General features: G+C 37.2%; 1 protein-coding gene across 4 annotated transcripts in view; it reads left to right on the top strand.

Annotated features, from left to right (window-relative positions):
* FSTL5 (follistatin like 5) overlaps positions 1-26,174 on the top strand; it is a 558,399-nt gene that overhangs the window by 506,403 nt on the left and 25,822 nt on the right. For all 4 annotated transcript variants that reach the window (XM_037058318.1, XM_037058317.1, XM_037058316.1 and 1 more), the window contains 2 exons: positions 6,461-6,568; positions 13,577-13,701. In XM_037058318.1, coding sequence (XP_036914213.1) covers positions 6,461-6,568; positions 13,577-13,701 — 233 coding nt within the window. The remainder of the gene's footprint in view (positions 1-6,460; positions 6,569-13,576; positions 13,702-26,174) is intronic.

Raw genomic sequence — 26,174 nt, 5'->3', positions numbered from 1 at the left:
TGTGGTGGCACCTTGGGAGTGTTCTTGAGGATCATCAGCAGTCTCCCCTAGCCATTAGTGCATCATCTTGAGAATCTACATCATTAGTTTAAATTAGGTTCACTTAATTAGCCAGCTGGTACTCTCCTTGTCAGCCTGATAAACAAGCTGTGTCAAACTGATCCTCTGTGTCAAGATGAAACCCCGAGTTCTGTGTATCTTTGTTGCTGTTACCAGTATCTCACCCTTACAGTACAAGCCATCTTTCTAGAATCTGATACATCTGGTCCATGACCAGTGTAGCATGCATTTTTCATTTCTTATATTTGTTTCGTCCCCTCAGGAAATATTGATGAATTTATATGCAGAGTTATGTTGAGGCTTTGAGAGAGTTAAGGTTTACAGATCAAATCAAAAAAGAAAAGAAAAATGCTCATAGTGTAAGTAAATTGTATCCTTAAATAACATTTTAAAATATTAAAGAAAAAGTATTTCTATCAATATGTTTATAAAGCTGCAAAAATAAAAACTATTATTATATAAGATATTTAAAACATATTTTTACAAAACAATAGGATAAGAAATTAACTCATTATGATAATGTAACACTAGGAAAAAGATACTTACATGGATGGTTAAGAAATACAGAATCTGGGGCCTGAATGTGTAGATCATTACCATTAATCAATTATAATAACAAAATATTAAGTTATTTGAAATATATTCATGAAAATATTTAATAAATCAATAAATCTTTGGAGGAATGATTGTGGCTTAATCATCTGATTATCCTCAGGTCAAGCATAGTCGCTATATGTACAAAATTGTAGTGTTTATGATACGGGAGAGAAATTTCCAACTTATAGTATCATAACCTTTTATTAAAACAAAGTCTTCCAAAGTTACTCAGTGGGTCAAAACCAGTCTTCTTGTTCATTTTGGTGAGAGTACATATCACCTGCTACAAATGCCTCATTGCCATAGGTTTCTCAAGGCAAAGTTTGAAAACAATTTTTCTAGAAAAATAATATTGGTGATCAAATGCAAATTTATACTGAGTAATAAATGAACATGCTAAAAGTTGATTTCGACCTGAAAGATCAGCATATGTAGAATGTTTTTTCCCAATCACATACTTTTTATAAAACCTTCTTAATGTATTTCATCTTATTTTGACGAAAACTTTTTTAATCTACTTATCTTTTGTTTAGGTATTATATATTCTTGAACATTGTCTTTTAATTTATATCATTTTCCTGATAAATGGTGGTTAGAAGAAAATGTCTCTCTCTTTTTCTCTCTCTCTCTCAGTGGTCCCCAAAGTGGAGTGTGTACAGTACGTGGGAATGAAAGATGACTGGTGGTGGGAAGGGAATTCTAGCGTATTGTTCATAGCTCTTTGTATCTTAAAAATCATATTTCATTGTATAAATGTTTAATATATTGACCGATCGTGGAGGCCTGAATTCATCTGCATGTTGAGCATTGATATAACACATCGTGGAGGCGGGGCTACGTTGACAGTGGGAGTTTTACACAAGGGGTGGCTGACAGCAGCCCCTAGTCTTTGTTCTCTTTCATCTCTACGAAAGGGATAACAATAGTGCACATCTCAAAAAAAAGATCATTGTGACAATTAAATAAAAAGAATTGTTATTTGTAAAATACTTATTAAAATGTGTTTAAAACAATCATGGTGCAGAATATAATGGTTTTTATGAAATAAAATAATGATGATGACTTTAATAATAAGTTTTGGCATTTTCAGTTTTGCAAGTTGCTTTTCCCAATGAAGTAGATTTAGAGGTTCATTAATTATACACTGAGAATGACTATTTGCAAGGTATTGTTCTAAGTGTGTAAGTTATACTAGGGACCTAAACAAATGCAAAAGGCTTGCCTTCTGGTAGTCTAGAATCAATGGGATGGAAAAAACAATGAAAAATAAGAGGACTCATGGGCACAGACGATGGAGGGTGTTGACTGTTGGAGTCGGGGGGGCAGGTTAGGGATGAACAATGGGGAAAAAGGTGGGACAAGTCTAAGTGAACAACAATAAATAAAAAAGGAAAAGAAAAATAAGAATACCGAAAATGCAAATTATATAATATGTAAGGTAGTATTTTTTTTAATTGCTGTTCAGTTACAGTTGGCGCAATTTTCCCCCCTAATCGCTCTATCCTGTCCTATCCAACCATCACTCCCAAAGTCAATCCCCACCCACTGTCCTTGTTGGAAAAGGTAAAATAGTAGAGGAAGGCCATGTGGGATTGGGAAAGTCAAGGGTGAGGGGAAATGCACAGGATGAGGTCTGTTCACAGTATTAAATGGGATGGACAGACTGACTCACCTTTTCCTGAGTAAAGGAAGTGTGGAGGAAGCTGACAATGATCTAGCTCTCTAGGGGAAGACCGTTTTGGAGAAAAACCTCCCCAAAAAAACAAAGTGTGGGAAGAATAGTAGGAGGGTGTTTGAGAAAGAAGCCCGGGGTGTGGCAGGCAAGGTAGCACCTGAGAGTTAGTATAAGGACTTTTAAGTTTTACTCTGAGGGATATGGGAAGACGCTACTGTGTTTTGAACCAATTAGTGTCATGATTTGTCTACTGCTTACCAAACAAAGAAAAAATAAAATCACTCTGACAAATGTGTTGAGAAAGTCAAGGAGCATAACGTTAGAAGTGTGAAATCATGTGATGATGTTAGAGGTGATAGAGGCTTGTTTACAGTGGTAGCAGGACAGGTGCTGGAGAAGGTCAGTATTTGAAGGCAAGTCCAGCCATATTTCCTAAGGACGTGAGGCATGGGAGAAAGAGAACAGTCAGCGACAACAGAATCTGTTCAATCTGCTACATGAAACACGGAGAAACACTTTAACTATTTCATAACACGGAGACTTTTCTGGGGAAAGAAAATTCTTTAAAAAGTTTAAAAAATAGCATCTTTCTCTTTTATAAAAGCTAATGCTTTACATTTACTGATAATTTAGAGTAATTTCCAGAGTATACTAGTAGACATTTTGTAAAATCCAACACAGGCAACATGTAATTTATCTCTTTCAAAAGGGGATGCTTTATGTAGGAATATATATATTTGTATATATATTACTGAAAATTGCGTTATGGCAATATTATCCCGAAAAGGGGTGTTTCGAAATATTTTTGTCATTGTTATATGATTTTGTTGCTGAAAACACTATAAATGTTCCTCTGAAAATAAGTTATATCTGCACACTTGAAAACTTGTAAACAAATTTTTCCTGAGGCTTAAACATTTTCCAAATAAAATATGTTAGATGTACTTTTCTTCATTTTGAGCTGCATATCTTTTTCAGTCCTGGTATGCTTTTATAACTGAACACCAAAATAAACTAAATTCAATACCAAACCTTTGAAATGCTGAAATGCAACATGTTCAAAAATGTGTGAGACCGTTGAGCAGGTATTTTTAACACTCTGATGTTGTTCTTAAAATTGATTGATATTTTTCTCTTTCAAATACATATATCTTAACTTTATTTGAGAGCAATTAGTCGTGAACTGCTTCCAAGTCTCCTGGAACACTTTCTCATAAAAAATAGTATGTCTCTCCATTTATAAAAATATTTATATTTTAAGGCTCAATTAAATAGCATCACCTCGTCTCCTTATCCCTCATTCTGTATTTTACTTGCTCCTCTGACATTTCATGGCATTTGGTCCTTATTTTCACTTCGTGACATGCATCAAGTTATTTTAATTTGTTCTTTCACCCTCTAGCCTGTCAATTTATCAAGGACAAAGACTACCTTTATTTGCTTTCTCTTCTAGGCCTTAGTTTTATCATTTGCTAAGGAAGGGTATTACATCTCTAACTTTGAAACAATATGATGCTGTTATAAAAATACCTTTAGTTCAAGTAGTTTTTCTAATTGTAGTAATAGTGTTTCCATAGTGCTTATTATTTACCAAGCACATCCTCAGCATTTTGTATTTACTACCTCATCTATTATTGACAACAACCTTCGAAGTTGCTGTTATTACTCTCTTCATTGCGTTATAGAAGAAACTGAACCACAGAAAAATGTAGTAACTTTCTATGATACTATCATTATTACTATTATTCAAATTTAAGTGACGATGCTAAGATTTGAAGACTGCTTGGGAGTACACACTCATGAACTTGGTGTATACAGTCTCTCGTTCAGACCTCACCAGGGTTGTGCTGCTTGTGCAGGGGATGCTGCCTGCATTTGAGCCCATGGGACTTAAGATTCTTTCCATCTTCCAAAAGAGAAAAGCTAAAAGAATATGTCTTATACATGAGACATAAATAGGAACTCGACTTATCCGCACATTGTCGGGGATTTAACTGTCCACTTGGAGGGATGATCGTTCATGTGTAGAGAGGTTCCCACATTGGGAAGGAAGACAGACTATCAAACCCCAGCCCTGCTGATCACTGGCTAGATGATTGGTGGTGAGACAGAGGCTCAACTCCCATACCCTCTGTTATGTGGACACTAACATAACTTGTGGATGGTGGTATGCCCATGAAAGGCAGTGCTTACAAAAGGGCCTGGTTAAAAGAAAAGAACCGTACGGGAGCTGGACATTTTTACTCAAAGTGTTCCCTAATATGTAAAGGTATTTAAAGACCTTTGCACTTTTCCTAACTGTGTCTGAACAATTAAATAACAACTAGGAGCTGCTATTGTTACTTTTGTTTTTGCATTGAGCTGTTTGATCTTTCACATTTTAAAAAGATTATCCCATTTTAAGCTGCATGCAAAATAGGCTGACATTATAATCATATGTAGATCAAATTTAGCATGGTAAGGGGAAGCTATGAAAAAATCAAAGGGAATCTTATTACTTTATTATTGATGAATGATGGCTTGTTTTGCTATGTGTGTATTGAATTTATCGTGCAGCACATGTGACATCCAGCATACACGTGAGTACAATGAACAAACTATAAGACTAACTATTCTTTAAGCATTAAAGCCATTGAAGTATTTCAAATAACATTAAATGTAAGGATAGTTTTTCTAGGTTTGTGCAGTAATTCATTATAATCAAGAATTCTCTCTCCTTTTATTTTTCTCTGGCTGAATCCTCAAAGTGTTGGATTTTCCTTCTTAAGTTTGTTGTTTTATAGCCTCAAAGTGGCTTTGGAAATTGAGGCTTAGTAGTCTCCTATGACATCATTCAAAACAGGAAGAAAGAGAAAGCGTGGTCGGGGAAGAGGGCTCTTCCCGTTCTTGTCACTGTTTCTTGTAGGTAAAAATGCAATATCATCCTCCGAAATCACGTATCACCGTCATCTTTATAATATATAAACGAGAATATGCCGTGTGACCACCCCGGTCTCTGCAGAGGCTGGGAATCTTTGTATTTGTCAAAGAGCAGTGGAATTGGTTACTGGTTTAAACCTCTGATATCCACCTTCCTTCAGAACATTGCCACCTATCTAATACCAAAACAAGACCATGACTCAGCTAGCCAGCAAGAAGGGATGAGGGTTCTCATAGAGAAGTGCTTAAATGGGTCTTTTCAGAAATCTCTGAACTACTTCGGTGATCCAAAAACAAAGATACAATGAAGGGAAGTTCTGAGGAAAGAAATACTTTAGTAAGACTAAATTGCCAACATGTGAGTTAAAATATGAATCTCCATATGTTCAACCATATCTGTAGTTCACCTTTACACCCACTGTGAAAAGTTATGAGCTGGGACTTGGGAAATTGTCTAAGGATGTTCAACAGAGCTTTGGAAAGAAATGCTTTCAACATTAAACAAAAGCTGTTGTATTGAACACAATTTGTTTTATGCTACAAAATTTATATATGCAACTACTATAGGATGTTATTTTAAAGGGGAGTTAGCTGGTAATATAAATAGCTTGAAATTAAAGTGAGTGAAATAACTGCCTGGAAGTAATTTGTTTTTTTGGAAGTTTTATTTTAAGCAAATGCTAAATATTAGCAGAAAAACACATTTACTATATCATGTATGGTACCAAAAAATTGCTTCTTCTGTTTTCTGTGGCTTTGAATTTCTCATTAAGGAAACTAAATTAGGCAATCTGTTTTGAGAGTTACACCCATGTTTCATGTCTTTGGCATCTTGGCATTACAGGTGGTCAAATCCCAAACCAGCACTGGGTTGGAAAAACCTAATGGTATAACCTTGGTTCTCACTGGTATTAAATGATTCATTAAAATGCACATATTAATCACTTCTATCTTGAGTTTTTAAATACCTTCTCCATGCACACAATTTACAAATGAACATAAGACTTTATAAAATGACACATAAATGTGTTTGAGTCAAGTATCTCACTTGCAAATTAATGTAGTAAAAGTTTAGAAAATTAGATATTTGACAACATATATTTTTAATCTGACATCTAAACTCTTGATTCTTCCATAATTTCTGGCCTAGTTTTAAACTAAAATTTCAGCCTGAAAACATTATTTTTTTTCAACTCCTATCTCTTACAGGCAGTAAGCACAGACCCTGTCCCAGTTAAATTACACTATGACAAGTCACACGATCAGGTCTGGGTGCTAAGCTGGGGTTCCATGGAAAAGACTTCTCCAACCTTACAGGTGAGTCCATTTCAGAATATTTGAGCCAAGAAGGATCTTTAACCCTGTAGCTATGTAACTGGATATTTATAACCATTTAAGAATGATATTCTTCATTCTGAGAACTCCAGTCACAACTAGATCTGCACAGAAAAAAATGGTAAAAGAAAGTCGATCCCCAGGACTTCTTTTGGATTGGAAAATATTGTAGGTCACATTTATCAAAGTTTGGATTCATACGCCAGAAGAGTAACATATGATGACAAAGCAAATGCTGTTAAGGAAAAAAATTACCTTTCAAAAGTTTTCTGCCTCCTGGCAATTTTCATAAGAAGTTTGTTTATTAAATGATTGATTGATTGATTTTTCATTTAAATTATTTTATTGTCGTTTAATTACAGTTGTCCATATTTTCTCCCCACCCCCTCCAAACCCACCTCCTCCCCTTGCTCCCAACCTCCCCCTAGGTTTTGTCCCTGTGTCCTTTATAGTAGTTTCTGAAAATCGTTCTTCCCACAGCCCCCTCCCCCTTCCTCTGGTTACTGTTAGATTGTTCTTAATTTCAATGACTCTGGTCATATTTTGTTTGTTTTTTTTCTTTTGTTGATTATGTTCCAGTTAAGGGTGAGATCATATGGTATTTGTCCCTCACCACCTGGTTTATTTTACTTAGCATAATGTTCTCTAGTTCTATTCATGCTGTCCCAAAGGCTATAAGCTCCTTCTTTCTCTCAGCTGTGTAGAATTTCATTGTGTAAATGTACTACAGCTTTTTGATCCACTCATTTGCTGATGGGCACTTAGGTTGCTTCCAGCACTTGGCTATTGTAGATTGTGCTGCTGTGAACATTGGGGTGCATAGGTTTTTGGATTGGTGTTTCAGGATTCTTAGAGTATAATCCCAGCAGTGGAATTGCTGGGTCAAAAGGCAGTTCCATTTTTAGTTTCCTGAGAAAATTCCATACTGTTTTCCACAGTGGCTGTACCAGTCTGCAATCCCACCAACAGTGAACTAGGGTCCCCTTTTCCCCACACCCTCTCCAACATTTGTCGTTTGTTGCTTTGTTTATGATGGCCATTCTGACTGGTGTGAGGTGGTATCTCATTGTGGTTTTAAATTTGCATTTCTCTGATGGTTAGTGATGCTGAGCATCTTTTCATGTGTCTCTGGGCCCTCTATATGCCCTCCTTGGAGAAGTGTCTGTTTAGGTCCTTTGCCCATTTTGTAATTGGGTTTTTTGTCTTCCTGGAGTGGAGTCGTGTGAGTTCTTTATATATTTTGGAGATTAAGTCCTTGTCTGAGGTGTCATTGGCAAATATGTTTTCCCAACAGTTGGTTCTCTTTTCATTGTAATGCTGTTTATTTTTTAGCCGTGCAGAAGTTTTTAATTTGGTGAGATTTCGTTTGTTTATTCTTTTTTTTATTTCCCTTGGCAGGAACATCAAAATTTTTTTTAAATTTCCATTTCTCTTTTCAAAATGAGACCTGGAGGGTGGGACACATGAAACAGAGACCAGGAGAGGTAAACAGAGTTCTCCAAGCAGATCTCCATTTTTCTGCAAACAGATAGTATTTTGTTATTTGAGAACAGGCTCATTTCTAATTGGTAAACATGTGGTGTGACCAGTGTGGAACTTGCTCCAGTCTTGAAGTCATTGATACGAGAATTTGACAAATACATAAAAATATACAGTATACATTTTTACAATGACTCTTTGGCACAGTCTTAAGATTTTTATAGTTACAAGTTTAAGAAGGAACAGAGAGAGAATGGAAAGGAATGTTTGGCCCTGAAAAATGTTTTATCTATTTCTCAAACCACTTTGTGATTATAAGACTGCCTTGCATGTGCCTCTTTTTACAAAATCTTAAATCATAAACCACTGGACACTTTCAGGTAAGTCTGTTGAAGGTAATGTTATTTTTAATCAATTATCACTCTAATGCTTTCTTTTCATGATCTCGAAGTGTTTTCAGTATCACACTATTTAACTTACAAAGAACAGGTCTATTGAAATGAAATGTTTTAAAGTAACGATTACAATTAATGGTTTATTTTATATTTCACTAGAAACATTTGTCCTTTGATACATGTGCAATATAATATAGTATTTCAATTATCTATTGTTGCAAGTCAAGTCACTTCAAAATTGTAGGTTTTAAAAGAATTAAAGGATGACTCACCACTCACAAACTCTGTGACTTGGCAATCTGGGCATTTCTGTGGGCAGGATCTGGGGCACCCACGGGGCTATAGCCATTTGATAGCAAGAGCCGGGAGGTCCAAAATGGCCTCGGTCCCGTCTGTCATGTGGCAGTGGTGCTTAGCTGGGTGCCCCCCCCCAGCCTTTAGACTGCCATCTTCACAGTTTGATGATACCAGACTACAAGACAGTGGAGGTCTCAAGGCCAATTAAAATCTGGGCACAAGGATTTACATAAGTAACTTCCACCACACCTTAGTGGTGAAAGCAGGTTTCGCTGCTCGCCCAGACTGAAGGGGATGGAGGAACAGAGCCAATCTCTTAGTGGAAAGAGCACAGTCTTCATTGTGGATCGCTGTTAGGATGACCTACCTATGGTCATAAGCTCTAGTTATTTGATATTTTGAATTTAAATATAATCTTGACAAGATAAATAAAATACATAGGAATTAAAAAACAACTTTGGGCAAACATCTTTGATAGTACTCAGGAAGAGAGGAGAAGCTTTGTAGAGGTTCTCTCTACACTCTCTCTGGCCATCTAAACATGCATTCTTTTTCTCAGAACAAAACAAATGCTAATAAGATTTACTGAATTTAAAAAATATTTTCTGGGTGGGAGTGAAAGGTAAGTGTCACACCTGAAAATATAAAATAAAATTGAGGCATTGAAAAGTGTTCTTAAAATATTTACACAAAGTGTGCGTGTTTGTGTGTATGTATATGATAGGTGATAGCTGGATAGACAGACACAAAACAGAGTCTCTGGGTCAGAAAACAGACCATTCTGTACCCGTGGAGCATGTTCATGTCTGGTCTCCAGCCCCAATCTCCACAGGGTGGTACAGTGAAGACCATTGTCACCCTGCATGTGTGACCCAATTGTACTATAGGAAAAGGACCCTGAAAATATGTGTCCCTAAATTGTATTAGGCCGCTGGCCCATCAGCCCATCCTCTCCTGTAATGGAGAGAGATTACTACTCTGGAATATATATACAAATCTTGTCCTGGGAGAGGAGGGACAGGTTAGAGCTCTGGAATACCAGTAATTGTCTCAAAGGCTTTAAGTTTCTAAATCTGTCAGGAACCAAACAGCATCTCTGGCTTCCAAGGCATTTTTGCGAGGTCCTCATCCTTTAACCAAGTTTGCCAGTGTCCTTTGCTCAGAAAGACCTGACTCTTCAAAAACATTCATGGGTTATTGTCTCCCAACAGGTTTACCAGGAAACATCCCCAAAGAAAATGGGATTAAAGGTTTTTGTGAAAGTGGAAATACTTTTCCTTTGAAGAAATTGAATTCACCAAACCAAAAATATGGGCAAGGTCTCACTTTTGCTAAAGTGTCTCTGTGCCACAGTGTTGAAAGGTTAGACTGGAAAGAGATGGGTGCCAGGTTGTAAAGTCTAGGGAGTAATTTTTTTGTCCTAATGCAGTAAATCTTCTAATGCTACCCACTGACACTCAGAGGAGCAAAAGCATTTTATCAAGGATTAGCAAGCTCTATTTATATTCCTTCTTTGTGTTTTCCTTTCAATTATAGGTAAATCTATAAATCTTTGCCAATTATGAAAGCAAAATATATTATTTTTATGTTTGTAGTTAATTAATAAAAACCCATGAACTATCATTTTAGGTATATAAGATAGAAATTTTTCCAGTTAGTATTCTCAAATAAATTCCCAAAGATTTATCATGGTTATTTACGGTATTTCTTTTTAAAAGACATCATGCTTGATAATAATTTAAGAAACACTGCTCTAAAAATTGAATCTCTCATCTGTACAGTTTTACAATTTCTATGGAATATCTTTTCAATTGCATACCAATTAGAGATGAAAATATCCCCAGGAAACAACTTGGAATAAAGTCCTTATCTTTTGCTGTTGACCAGGGAATAGGCCACAGCCAGATAGAGTGGCATTGGAAGGTGGTGGCTTTGGGTCTGTGGAAGGCATTACACGTAGAGAGCAATGGCAGGATGCCACTAGGAACGAGCCAGGGTTTGTTGAAAGATGGAGCCTATTGATTACGGCTCATCAGATCAATCTGTGCGTCCTTGCATTTAGTGGGCTAAGTTCTGAACTTGGCCATCCATCACTTCCTGCTCAATTCCCGCAGTGAGAAAGACCCTGAACCAACAGGAAACAAAGCCCAGATAAAGAGGAACTAGGGAAGTGGCATTGTGTCTTTTACGACCTAGGCCTATGCCAAGCACACAAATGATGCTCAGTTAGTATACCTTCACTAGCATTGACTATTTTTGCATCAGTGAGTTTGGGAAGGTTGGGATGCGATACAGACGTTATAGTGTGCTTTAGATATAAACTCTGTGATTCCTGTAAACCCCCTAGAACACATATTGACACATAGCAAGCTCTCAGTAAATATGATTGCTATGGTTAGTCTCAGTATTCATTTCAAATGCAAGTGTATGCATTTGGAGAGTTACACACACTTCTGTACAATCCAAAGCGAAGGAAATGTGGAGAGTTCCTCCTCTATCATTCTGTTGCTCTTTATTCAAGTCTCATAGACATTATTATCAATGGCTACAATCTGGTGCCGACTTTCTCACTGATGTTCATTAATAAAATTGGGTTAGTGTCTTTAGGGCTGTTAGGAGATACTTTGGTGGTCTCTTCCTCGGGGTACATGCTGAGCTCCTTTGGGCTTAAGTGGAACCAGGTCACTCTGGCAAAGGAGGTTTGCTGTGGACGAAAACATTCAAGGTGGCTGGCTGCTCTTTCAGTGTGGAACGCTGCGTGAAAACAGCCCTGACAAATCCCCCAGGGAAAGTAACGAGTGAAACAAACCTTTATTTTCTAAGCCACTAAGACTTAAAGGTATGTTTCCTGTCTTGTTTTTGTTTTTTTTTACTGTAACTTAACTGACCCTACCCTGACTTATACTAATTAGTCTATTTTTACTGAATATGACAATTTTCAGTAGAACTCATTGAAAATATGCTCACCGGTAACAAAGTTAACCTTTCAGAAAACAACAAGATCCCTAAAAATAAAAGTGCTGTTTAGTTCTGTCATCAAAATGAAAGGAAGAGACTCAATCTGCAAGGAGGGAAGTCTGTTTGACTCAGAGATTTAGTCAGTACTTTAGGAAGTACTTTAATTTTTAGACCGTGTATGTGTATACAAAAAACCTAGAAGAGGGGAAAGAGGCAGGGGAGTGCTTTAAAAAGCTAACAGAACAACTGTTGTACCACAGAGACAATAAAAAATTGTGGAGGTAGGAGAAACTGGAGAAAGAACTGATAAAATGTGATGCATAATGAGATGTGAGGAATAGAAGTTCAAATGCAGCTATTGTTTCTTTAACAGACAATAAAAGTTTTTTAGAAAACAGTTACTGATGCATAGTTGGAAAGAAGAAACTTCTGATTAAAATATACTCAATCTTTTATTTTCTTTTAATTTATGAGAAGAAAGTTTTAAAATAAGACTTTATCCATTCTAGAATTTCTAAGATTTAAAACATTTCATATGATGTATTTTGGAGTTTTCAGTGCTCTGCTTCCCACTCTGCTCCATAGGGGGCAACTGTTTGTGCATCAACTACACCTCAACAAAATGGTTTAAAAAAGAAAGCTAACATCTTATTTACCTATGTACACTTGCTTTTATTTTTCTCATTGTAGCAAAGTTAAAATTTTTATAATACAGTCCCTGTTTATATGTATATTTATTTTATATTTTAAGCAGGAATTATTTAAGACAAACCATTTTCTACTTTTTATTTTTAATTTTTTGTTATTGTTCAAGTACAGTTGTCTCCATTTTCCCCCAGCCACACCCCCCACCCCACTCACCCCCACCTCCCACCCTCAATCCTACCCCTTTTGGCTTTGTCCATGGGTCCTTTCTACATGTTTGTTGACAATCCTTCCTCTTCTTTCTCCCCATTAACCCCTCCTACCTCCCCTCTGATTACTGTCAGTTTGTTGTTTATGTCAATGTCTATGCTTATATTTTGCTTGCTTGTTTGTTTTGTTGATTAGATTCCACTTATAGATGAGATCATATGGTATTTGTCTTGCACCATCTGACTTATTTCACTTAGCATAATGCCCTCTAGTTCTATCCATGCTATCATGAAGGGTAGGAGCTCTTTATTTCTGCTGAGTAGTATTCCATTGTGTAAATGTGCCATAGTTTTTATCCACTTATTTATTGATGGGCACTTAAGTTGCTTCCAGCACTTGGCTATTGTAAATAATGATACTCTGAACATTAAGGTGCATAGGTTGTTTTGAATTTGTGTTTCAGGATTATTAGGGTATAGTCCCTGGAGTGGAATTGCTGGGTCAAAAGGCAGTTCCATTTTTAGTCTTTTGAAGAGATTCTGTAGTGTTTTCCACAGTGGCTGCACCAATCTGCATTCCCACCAATAGTGCACTAGGGTTCCCTTTTCTCCACAACCTTCCCAGCACTCATTGTTTGTTGATTTGGTTTCAATGGCCATTCTGACTGGTGGGAAGTGGTATCTCATTGTGGTTTTAATCTCTCTGATAGGTAGGCAAGCCGAGCATCCTTTCATATGCCTCTGGGCCTTCTGTATGTCCATGGTTATCACTGTACTTCTCCAAAGGAATTTCTATTTATTCTATTCTTTTATTTCTTTACAGAAAGATACAGTTCTATATTGAAGATAAGCAATTACAAAATTTCAATTTGCTTAATAATATACTAATTTTGAGGATGGTGATAGAGAGCCCATGCCAGAGATTCTTTCCTCCTCCAAATAAACAGAAAGCTGATACTGTTAAGGGAGTTCATCACCAAGATCTAAGCAGGGTGTGTTCTGTGCAGGTGATAACCCTTGCCAGTGGGAATGTGCCACACCACACGATCCACACGCAGCCAGTGGGAAAGCAGTTTGACCGAGTGGAGGACTTTTTTATTCCCACCACAACACTCCTCATCACCCACATGAGGTAAGTGCTAAAATGAGCAATTGGCCTCAGATTTCTCTCTCACCTTGACAGAAAGCCATGAGAAACCATAACGAACATATCAATTGCAAAACAAAGACACGTAAAATGTGCTTAATAAACTTGCATTTATGAACATTAGTGATAAATTTCCTGCCATATATTTCTTTGTAAGCCTAATAGAGAAGTGAATTCATAATGATAGGGTTGCATTTTAAAATCAATTTTACAGATTAATATTTTTACCCACACTCACTGGGGCCTCTTTATTACACTTTTGCAAAACACTGACATTTGAACCTAACGTAACAAAAGAGCCACACTCACAGAAGTCCATTCAATATGTTGTAATAACATTCTTGCATCATTTTTTTCATTTAGAATTTAATATGAATTGGCATTAGGAAGTGTAGTTCAGTTGAAATGAAACGTTCAAGGTCTGTATTTCGAGAAAAATGTTGTTGGCATGTTCTATCTCTGTATTTACAACAGGCGGAAAGGTAGTAATTTCTAGCAACATCACTCCAAAGTTTCGTAGAAGTCATTTAAATACTTACAAGGGGAGACTTTGGAGATATCACATTTCTAGTATTGTGTATTGTAATAGAATAGAATTTCAACAACTCATTGGAAAAATATAAAGTATTGCATAACAATGTTAGTGAATCTGCACCAAACTTATACTTCTTTGTGTTTCTCAAGTGAATTCTCATGGTGGCGGGGGGCGGGGGGCTGCTCCAGATTTATTATGGGAGCCATGATTTGATTCTTGTGTATACTCATTTCCCTTGTATTAAACTGAAAATTTTTTTGTCTAAAAGTTGGAGTTGTAAGAATTTCAAAAGAGTGCAAAATTCAACTTGCAAAAATGAAAAGGAGGATTAAGAAATCAGAAGTATGGCTCACAATCAGGATATTATCTATAAACTGTTTTATTCTGCAGCCAAGTATGTGTTTTCAAAGAGTTTAATTTATTTCTCAAGCAGTTGACCATTATTCTCAGAATGCCTATTATGTACTCAAGTAATAAAATGATTAAAACTATAAAACTCTTATCACAACTATTATATGTTTATATAGAAAATAAATAGAATGAAAATATATATTGTTTGCTTCAAAGTAAAAATTTTTAAGGTTTGACTGCAAACATTATACTAATTTAGAGACTAAAGAAATCAGCATATGGACTGAAAATGGTACCACCTGAAATGTTACTGAAAAAATGTTTTTATATCTACTTGATACAAATAAAATTTTATTTGACATTGGCTTGTTATGATTAATACATATCCCATTTCTATTTTGATGTTTATAAATTATTGTACTAATCAATAGCTTAATATGTAACTGCTTTTATTTATCCCATTCTCCTATTCCTGATTACTTTATTTAATACTATTATCAGCTTTAATTATTTTTTAAATGCACTATTAATACAATTATTTAAGCCAACATTCCTGTGGTTATGAAACCAGTAGGGTTAACAGTGTATAATTTTAAGTATTTCTTCTACCTTACAAGGAATAGATTGTATCATTATGCTAAAATAGCTTCAAGAGGCAGGAGTTTGAGTTTGTCTGCGTGAGTGAGTACTGTGTGCACATCTGTGTTTGTATATATAACTGATATACGTTCAGCAGACAATGCCTGTTTAGGGTCGAAATGATAACTACCTAGCTGGAGTTGAACCTAATAACAATTAGAAAAACATCTATATAATATAAACCCATATAAGGCAGAATTTTATTTCAGTTATTTCTATGTATTTTGAAAACCACTGAAAAGTATGCCCTAGGTTATCTTTAAATACATTTATTTCTTTTAGGAATTATATAGTGAAATGTGTGAACGTTTTGCCAAATCTTATAAGAATGCTAAATTAAATTATAGCAATCCTATCTTCATGTAGATCCCATTTTAATGAATGTGAATGATCCTCAAATTTCCTATTGCATTTCAAAGTGACTACTACTATTATTACAGTGAAGAGTACATGTAAACATTAGCATGCATTTCCAAAAATAAACTGTTATATATGTAAAGTATTTTTGACACAGTGAGGATTTGTTCCCCATCTGGAAAACCTGAGGGGTAGATATGGTCTTTTTTCCCACCAATTTCATGTACCATATTTTTCTAGCCAAATTCCACATGTGTTTGAATATGTGCTCTTGAGAATGATCTTTTTGTGAATTGTGTTTTTCAGAATTTGAGTCTATTTTCTCCCTGTTGGGCTTGGTATATATTTCTAGATCAATCAGAAGGTCTGACCAAAAAAATGTGTTTTTAATTAATACTACTTTTGACTCCTCTTCACATTAATCTGCTGTTCTCTAAGATGGCTACACCCTCATTTCAAATAATATATGTATCACCTATGTCTGAAAAACTCCCGGATGAGTGTCAGGTTTTGATATCCTTAGTGCTTAAAAACCTCTGGGCACTTAATTCGTGCTTCTCAATGGAATGGAGATAAAGAGGGAAGAAAGTGCTATACTGTTTCCTAAACCAGAATATATAGTACTGAGGGAAGAACTATATGTCTTGTATACCTGACTGGATTTCTCAGAGTGTAACGTAGCATCACACGTGCAGCAGGCTGCATCAGGAGCCCGTGAATTGGGTGGAAGCAGTGAATAGCAGTGACAAGAACTCACATCTGCTGTCAGACAGATCTAAGCCCCAATGTTCCACCAACACCATTTGTCACTGGCTCTTGTGCAATTTACCAGCCTACTTCATTTTTTCCCTAAGGATTGGAATACAATAACGTGCGAGTGTTGCCCCTAATAGTTGCTCAGACTACTCATAATCTACACTGGTGCAGGGGGTCAGCTGAGATTAGTTATAATTTTGCTGAAAGTCTTTATTTTTCCCTGTTTTTTTCTGTTTTCTTCTTCTTCTTTTTTTTGGGGGGGTACATCTATGTCAAGAATTCTCGACCTTGCTTAATTCAGTCTGTAAAATACATAAAGACTTTACTAATTTAAGAGAACAAAAATTTTTTTATAAATTTATATTAAAATATAAACTGGTAGTTTAAAAAAACTGATCAATCTTCATAAAACAGTTTGAAATTTTCAGCACTTTAAAAATCCTTAAAAACCTAAGCTTGGTTCCTTTTGAATGGTCTGAGGAATTTGAATTTCCTGAGACTAACTTTACCATTTAAAAAATATTTCAAAATAAAGGCCTGGTATTGTCACAGGTAACCAGGTTCTTGGTGATCGGGACAAAGAACTGAACCGAACACCCAGTTTATAGAAGAGAACATGGGAGCAGGCCAACTCCAAGCAGAGATTGACCTCATGGGCTGGAAGGACTCTGTTCTTAAAGGGCGGATCCTTCCTGGCTAGTTTTGGCAGGCTTTTACTGTGCGTGTACAAGTACTTATATTACTGTAAAGCTACCACACATGTGAACTCCCATGGTTTTCCCAGATTGGCCACCAGGGAAGGGAGCCCCACAAGGTTACCTAGTTGACCCCCCCTTCTCCTGGGGTCCCCCTGTACTAGGTTCACCTTTCCCTTCGCCAGAGAATTATAGCTCTCCATGTTAGAGATTGGTGAAAAGGAAAGGAATATTTATTCAAGTTATTCAGACGTAAGAGTAATGACTTAATGTCTTCATCAAAATCCCAAAGTCCCTTAAAACACCCACAAACACGCACAGTCCTTCTTTCCCCTTTTGCCCAGTCCGAGGTACCGAATCTCAGGAAAAGAAATAGAAAGCCACGTGGCAGTTCTCTGCCAAAGCTGCGTGATGATTCTTCCCATGGCTGCGGGGGGAGGGGGTGGGGAGGTGGTCCCCCAACTCTGGGAAAAAGCACGGGGTTCTCTCTGCTAAAGCTAAATGGTGATTCTCTTTCACATGGCTGCAAGAGTGCCCATTGAGGCCAAAAGCACGTGGTTCTCTTCTCAATGGCTGCTGCATCTGCATTTAAATCCCCTGCCAATCTTCTCTGCAGTCCCATTTCCGACTCCTCCTACAATTGGCTACACCCGCCAGGACTCCCATATCCTCCCAGCATTACTGGGCTGCCACAGTGAGTCTGGGCAGGCGTGGCCCCACGGCGTGGAGCCAATTATCTCCAAGCTCTCACGCAGGCACTCTACGAGGGGCTGAGGGGTTGCCTCCCAGTTACATCTTGAGTGGAAGTCACTCCCTTTTCCCTGGCTCAAAGCATGGCCGCAGCTATTTAATTTATCTATGAAACCAGTTAAAGGTCATAGATATGTTAAATGACCATTCTAGAGGTTGTCTGTGAAACTGTTGCTATGCAAAACAACTCAATGGCCCTGCTCCATGTATCCCATCCCCCTGGTTCAGACTTGTGGGGTGAGGACATCTCATATTTTTAATATTTCCTGAACACCCTGAGCTCTGGACCCCATTACAAATCCTTCTTTTGGGGGCCCCTGGCTGCACCCTCCTACGGTATCATCCACTCTTTTTGCTCCACCTGAATTCATCCCAGTCCTTAGCCCCTCAGTTTAGGCCACACGCAGTTATTCTTATTTTATACTATAGAGTGAGAGCTTGTTAGTGAAAATACCCCATTTGGGTATTTACACCTTTATTTACACCTTTCTTCTCTATAGAAATCAGAAGATTATCTGAGCCCTAGGCTGGAGATAAACTAGATACCCCTGGGCTACACTATTGTTTCATCTAAATCAAAATGTATTTAAACTGTAGAGTTCTGGTTACNACCCTGAGCTCTGGACCCCATTACAAATCCTTCTTTTGGGGGTCCCTGGCTGCACCCTCCTACGGTATCATCCACTCTTTTTGCTCCACCCGAATTCATCCCAGTCCTTAGCCCCTCAGTTTAGGCCACACGCAATTATTCTTATTTTATACTATAGAGTGAGAGCTTGTTAGTGAAAATATCCCATTTGGGTATTTACACCTTTATTTACACCTTTCTTCTCTATAGAAATCAGAAGATTATCTGAGCCCTAGGCTGGAGATAAACTAGATACCCCTGGGCTACACTATTGTTTCATCTAAATCAAAATGTATTTAAACTGTAGAGTTCTGGTTACTGGACCAAACCTGTGTCCCTGACTTTCTCTTTCTTAAATATCAGTGCTTGTCCAGGAGATAACGCAGAAAAACTCCAGAGCAGCAGGCAGCCATTCTTGAAGGCAGGCGCCTGTGAACCCCAGCTGTGAACCTGATTATCTGAACTTCCTGGCATATGAGAGAGGTTTCTGGGATACCCCTGTCTCCTCCCTGCCACCCCACCCCAGTCCCAGCTACTTGCTGAGCTTCAGAAAGGGGCTGAATAAACACCTGTTGCCTAGCTTTATTTTTAAAGATTGTTAAAATTCTATAGTACGTATTTTTAATACACCTGTGTGTGAGTTGGTTAACAAGCCCCCCGCCACCATTAGTTAGGGAAAATTTAAATTACTGAAAATTTAGTTGATAACAGAAATGATTTTCTGATGCTTATTAAAATATACTGATTTAGCCCTGGCTGGTATAGCTCAGTGGATTGAGCGGGGACCTGTGAACCAGAGGATCGAGGTTTGATTCCCAGTCAGGGCACATGCCTGGGTTGCAGGCCAGTTCCCGGCAGGGGACTCACGAGAGGCAACCATACATTGATATTTCTCTCCTTCTCTCCTTCCCTTCCCCTCTAAAGATAAATAAATACAATCTTTAAAATAAATGAATAAATAAATAAAATATACTGATTTAAATCACTCTATAATTCTACGCCACTTTTGTTTTTAAGAATAAACATTTTATATATTATGTTTTGTTAATTTTCACAGAAATAGTTTCATTGAATATTTTAAAGTGATGTATTTTCTATATTAGTAATTCATTGCACATTTCAGTTAACTGACAATGTCTATTAAATAGACATTTATTTTTCAGACTTGCAGTTAATAGAGACTTTTTAAAAAATGTTATACTTTAGAAAGTAACTCATAAGTCTTGAATCATAATTCTAAAGATAAAGAAATTATACACTGAAAAGAAGTGTGTTTCCAATGACATGAGAAATATAGATTTCTTATATGAAGAATTTCAACTTGGATTTTTTTCTATATAAAAGAATATTCAAATAGATAATAATATAAGAAATTGATAAAATGAATATACATGTATAATTCTCAGAAGACCAATTATGTCTATTTAATGTTATAAAAATTAAAGTGGTAATTCATTATGTTTTAATTAAAAGTACTCTATAAATGTAAAACAAAATGTTTTATTATTCTATTTATAATTTGTATCCAAAGAACTAGGTTATTATATTATTACATGTAAATAGATATATTTGAATAACATTATAGTTCTACAGTTAAATTTTTTTTAATGGTACGGCTAATGTGTGAGGGATTTAGTGACGTTTGTTATCTTTTTTTAATTAGCCAGAAACTAAAAAGTAATCTAAAAATACATTTTTGAGAAAAATTGTTGTGTTACAGTGGTTGTGTTAAATTTCAAAGCAAGTGCACTCAAAATGGTGGACACTTGCATAACTGATTGTGTATTTTTTGTGTCGTTTTGAAGAGAAAAAAATGTCAGTTTCTGTCGTGGTGCATGGAAAGATTACAATTTTCTCGGCAGATGCTGCTCGCGTTTGCGTACAGGAAATGCAAAACAACTGGTTTGCAGTAATTTATCATCTCATCATGTTTTTAAAGACCTGTGTAAAGATCATAGGGGTGAGGAGAACTGAGAAAATAAGAGAATCTAATGAGATGGCAGGTACCCAAACAACAAGTGATGAAATGTTCGCCCTGGACCTCCCTTGAAAAGTTTTTGGTAATTCTCAAAAGAAGATTTCTTTTTGTTTAGTAGGTGATCAAAGTGAGAACTACATGGGACCAATGTGGTACAGAGATGGAAAATTTAATCCATCTAGTAATGCAAGATTCCGAGAAGGCCTGAAAATATAAGCTAGAACTTATATAATGCAAGAATTAGCAGAATTTTTTTTAGAGCTTTGGACTTTTCATGAATAAAAAAAAAATAGTTTTAAGGTGGAGAAGAGGATAGCAGCAAGATGTCTTCACCTATGGCACTGCTCACATATGGGCTATTTAAGGCCACGTGTAGAAATGGTTTACAATTTTTGTCGACAAAATCATTTTTCTGATACAAATTACAACACGTGCCACTTGATGAACAAGATTTATTGATAGCCCGACCTTTGTAAACCTCTGCAAAGCCTGCCTCCTCCGACTCTTGTCCTCTCCGGAGTTAGAGTGCCTACAGAGACAGATCTAATCCCATCCACGTCAAGCAGGCTGGCGTCTATTTTTATAGAGGATACTTGTAGCAAATACAAGAAGAGAATTACTCCTGCTTTACAGGGAACTCCAGGACTAGTCCTACAAGTAGAAAGAGAAGATGGCAGCCTAGGTGATGTTATTTGAGATGCTTTGAAAGGCTTGCTTACCCTTTAAGTCGCCCCCAACCCCACCATTTGGTTGATGCCTCGAATTTCAAGCTCCTCCTCTTTGTAGTCTTTCTTTGTATTTCTCTAGAGATCTACCTTCATAATGCTCCTACTTCTTGAGAGAAAGAGCAGTTAATAAATTTATATTGTTATTATTGTCACTTTTCTTCACTTTTCTTTATGGGTTGATTGGTTGATTATGCAGTGTCTTAAAATTTATGTTCACACTTGGGAGAGGGTGTGCATGTATTTATTTAAATCAATAATTACATGATAAGCAATAAGATGAATAGAGTGTGCCTGTCAACCGCAGTGACAGGGAGACCTTGAGATCAACGGGTAGTTATATGAAAACCTGGAAATGCCACTTCCAACACTTTTTTCCTCCTCTGCATTTAACTTGCTGAACAAAACTAGCAGAAAAAGATACCAATAGCACTTCAAAAATTTATTTGTAACATTCCACCCTGTCCCCACCACGTACCTACCCCAAGTTGCTGTTAGGGTTGAATGAATATCTGATTGACTGCTTGAGGAATTCTGTGGAAAGTGGGCCTTTGTGTTACTCTTCCATGTGGATGAGGTAAAAAGGAGGAGGGTGCTGGTGACACCCTCCTAGACCCTCTAACATCAAATGTAAGAGCGTGGGTCATGTGCCATTGAATCTGCTCCAACCCCTGGCAAATGAGTGATATTCACAGTGTTCCGCCCTCCACGGGCCCCTGCTCAGATCCTGCAGACCTGAGCCGCTGGCTCCTTTTATAGAATCAATCCATCTCTTGTTTAATCTTTCTCTTTTCCCAGTGACTTTTACCTTTCCCCACATTATTGTTTTTCCAAAGAACCCACGGTGTGCCCGAAGTAGGACAGCTTTAGAATGTGACAGTATTTGCAATCAAATGTGACAGTGAGGAGCTAAGGGTTCATGTCTTACTTCAGGTCTGTCAGGACCCAAGAGCCAATGGCTATGGCTGCACGGCAAGAGATGGAGCAACCTGAAATTGGCAGCAGGCACCATTCTGGCAGTGGGGAGAGAAGTCCATAGCGCTCCTTCTCTGTTATAAATTATAGCAAGAAAATGATTAAGAAGGCTTTGGGTTGATATATGTGTCCTTAAAGCTTCTCCAAGGGAAAAATAAACACTCTGTTAAAGTGAAAGTGAGAGTAAAGTATATCATTCTCCCTCATATTTTATCAAATCTGTTAAAGCAAAATTATACATATGGTTAGCCATATGTCAAGACAACGCTACACTGTGACTTGATGCATGGTCAGGCCAGGGTTATGGAGATACAGTATCAGCACTAAAGTTGTCTGGCTGCACTGAAACCCTTGCGCATCAGAAGAAATGGAAAATATCAATTATTAAATGCATTTTTAGAAACAGCATAGCTTTAGGATAATAAGCAGCAATTATATGATTTCAAAAATGGTTCTTAAAGATCTCAGAAAAATCACAATTCAGTGAAGTTCAGTATTTTTTTTACATTCATACTGATATGCTAATTCCTTCCACAAAGAGAAATAAACTAACAATAAAAATGATTCCAAATATCCCAGGAGCCAGAGCTCTTTCTATCTATATTCTCCCAAATAATGAATATCTGAAACATAAATTCTGAAACTACGACCTTCCTTTTCCCAAGTTTCTTTACTCTTTTGTTCCCTCTCTCCAAGGCACATAAAAGCTAACTCTCAATTGTCAGGACTTACGATCTCTTGGGACACTTACATCCCCAGAGCCTAGGGTCTGCTCTATCTGAGACAGACAAGGTTCATAAATAGTTTATTAAACCAAGTGTATATGGGTACTTTTGTGAGTGAGTATGCACATACACGGGCAAATCATTGTTGGTAAACCTTCCAACATTCTTATACTGGTGCAGAGTTTCTTCCACATAAACACGTAGTAACTTTCTTCATCTTGTTTCTAAAAAGAAGCAAACACACCATACCCTTCAGTCGTTGATTTATAATGCTCTTCTTTTTCATTGTGGTTACTGGGTGTGCCTTTATTTTAAGTAGTACTTTCAAACTTCTTTAGCATACTGGTGCAAACCAACATTGAGTATAAAATACTCAGAAAGTCACTGAGTGCTTGAAGCCAAGTACTGTGCGTTTATTGTTTGTGTTCCATTTGTTATCTTGGTTACTTCTTAAATGAAAGAATCCCATTTGCCTCCTTGCTGGGTCCTGTATTAGCAGGGGGTTCTGAGCCTTACAAGGAAAGAGCCCTAGTGGATGAATCAAATAGGCCAGCGCCTCTCCTGACAGAATATCACTTAGTCATATTAGTAGCCTGAGTTTGCTATGTAATATTGTTGTTGTATGAGAAAACAAGGTTGGATTTAAAGAACAAGCTATAATCAAAATATGGAGATTTCATTAGCTTAAAAAATGAAAAGTTTTATACAAGTGTGATTACTAGACACCAGGCTGTAGGATTTAATAAAGTCTCCAAATAGATTGATACTACACCATTTTTTACTGACAAAACCAATGGAGCTCTAATGACCTGTAATTTAGAAACACCCTACAGTGCATATCTGCCTCTTGCGTTTTATTATGCAAAGTAAAATAATAGCTCTCGCACCTTCTTTTAGAGGTCTTTCTGCTAACTCATCAAAGTGGTCAGCAAAACACAGGGCCTTCCATTTGATAGGATTCAGTAATCTCCCCAGGGGACAGCACATTTCCAGGTACTTCTTTCCTGTGTCAAATATGATTTGGGGTTTTGCTGGAAATGGTAATTCAAACTTATTTTACCCTAAACAAGTAAATGATACGGTTGCATAAATTATTTGTCTCTCTGATTAGTAGTGTCAACCAATGGTCGCTGGCATCGATTTAATTTAATTCCAGCAGGAACCCCCCACTTGGGGTGTGGTGAAGGAGGGGACTTTGTCCCATGCAGACAACTCAGTTGCCATATAGCATGTCTGTGGAAGAGCACAGCTGTGGAGAGGCTTCATAATGTCACAGCTCAGTTGTTAAACAGCAAGGCTGTGGGAAGACACAGGCACACAGCAGCCCTCGGGCACAAGGCGGTCCACATGGGAGGCCCATTGCTGGCTACACAGTGCAGCTCTACCCTGCCCCACTTTGACCCCCTGAAACAGGACAGCTCCGCTGTGCTCTGGTCTCGGGAGATGTCTCCTGTCTTTTAGCACTAGCCACATAAACACATTGTGGTGGAAAGGGAACCCATGCTCTCTGAGACAGAGGGGAGCTCAGCTGCATAGAGAGAAGTCCTTACCCCTGGTCCCTGGCTGGTTCATTCTCATGCAGATGAGGACTCCAAGTTCCCATGATTTGATTGGTCCAAAAGCACTGCCCAGGTTGTAGAGAATGGAGCTGGCTCTGACTGTTCATTGAAGATGCTAATGAGGGTACAGCTGCAATTGGACAGGGCACGTCTCAGTTCTTTGGGTTGAAATAGGGCTCCAGAAACTCCTTATAAAAAGGCTGGCTCAGATGGCAGAAACAGTGCAGGCAGGCAGTTCTGTGCAGGCTTCTCCCTGAAGCATGGCTTGCATGAGAGGCTCCTGTTTAGCAAGGGCTGGTAGGCCCTGATTATAAATATGAGCCCACCTACCCACAAGGGGCCCTACCCAATAGGTACATTCATTCTCGGGGTCAACAATAGTAAAAACAAATTCGGATAGCAGGATAAATAAAGAAGAAAATCAAAAGTTAAGTTAAAATACAATGTATCATAAGAAGGGCAGAACTCATCTTAAAAACTTAAGCAATTTCTTATATTAATTTCATGTTCACATTGCATAACCTATTTCTCACATATATATAATAGATTAGACTATAATATTTTGATATAAGCACATAGGCAATAATAACTAGTGCTCATAAAACATGTTCACAAAAGAATAATGTGTATCGAAGTTTCTCATTCTATCTCTAAATGGATATATTATTTTTCTGTTGAAGGAATATGACGTATTTTGCCATGGCATCTGCTTTTATGAATCCATGAATTTTTCTTGATGAAATGTTTTATTAAAATATTAAAACTTTAAATAAACGTATAATAAAAATTCTCTTTTGAGTGAAATTCTCCTACTATAGTTTAGCAGAGCAACACTATTAGATAAATAATTTTATCCTTGAGAACACCAGCATAAGTTGATAATAGTAATTATTATTAGAACATCTGGAAATGTTCTGTGACTGTGACTAAATACGTATTTTATGTATACATGATTTTTCAGTTTTCCTTGACCACTTTTCAATTTTCTTTGGCAGAGTTAATTTAGAATTAGTGGTAGTAGTGTGGAATGTCTTTAGGTAGAAAACACAGCACTCTATTCTCACTCTTCACAACAGTTTAAGGCTCTAAAAATTGTTCGCTGTGAATCTGCCTAAATTAATATGTCACAGCATATTAATTTAGTTATGGACCTGTGGGTGTTGCTTCACTCCAGCAATCCACATTAGAAACACAAATTGGTCATTGTGCATCCATCAAAGACTATTTGGGCAAATGCATTCATTTTATTATTTATATATTTTTCTTATTACATTTATTGGGGTGATATAAGTTAATAAAATTATTTGTTCAAGTGTACAGTTCTCTAATGCATCATCTACATCCTGCATGTTCACTTACCACCCAAGGTCAACTCTCCTTCTGCCACCGTCTATTTGAGCCCGTGCACCCTTTATTGCCTCCCCCCCCAGGTCCCTCTCACAACCACCATGCTGCTGTCTGGTCCCATGTTCCCTTTACTGCCTCCCCCCCAGGTCCCTCTCATAACCACCATGCTGTTGTCTGGTCCCACGAGTGTTTGTTTGTCTTGTTTATTTGCTGTGTAAGTGCAACTAAGAATTCTCCTTGTTCATATTCACTTGTTACGGTACACTACTCTATAGCTTGCTTCTCTTTTTAAAAACTATCATGCAGCAAAATGTCAGGTTTTACAGCTCTTTAAGATTTCGTTCAAGCAAAACTAAAATACGTGAAAAGGATGTCAGAGAACCTTTAAAATTAACTGTAAAAAGAAACCCACCAAATTAGGAGAAATGTGGAGAAACT

Source organism: Sturnira hondurensis, unplaced genomic scaffold (genome assembly GCF_014824575.4).
Source record: "Sturnira hondurensis isolate 20B ecotype Veracruz unplaced genomic scaffold, ASM1482457v3 Scaffold0010128, whole genome shotgun sequence".
In the NCBI taxonomy this organism is placed as follows: Eukaryota; Metazoa; Chordata; class Mammalia; order Chiroptera; family Phyllostomidae; genus Sturnira; species Sturnira hondurensis.
Note: the sequence above shows the minus strand (reverse complement) of the source record. Positions and strands in the feature narration are given on the sequence as shown.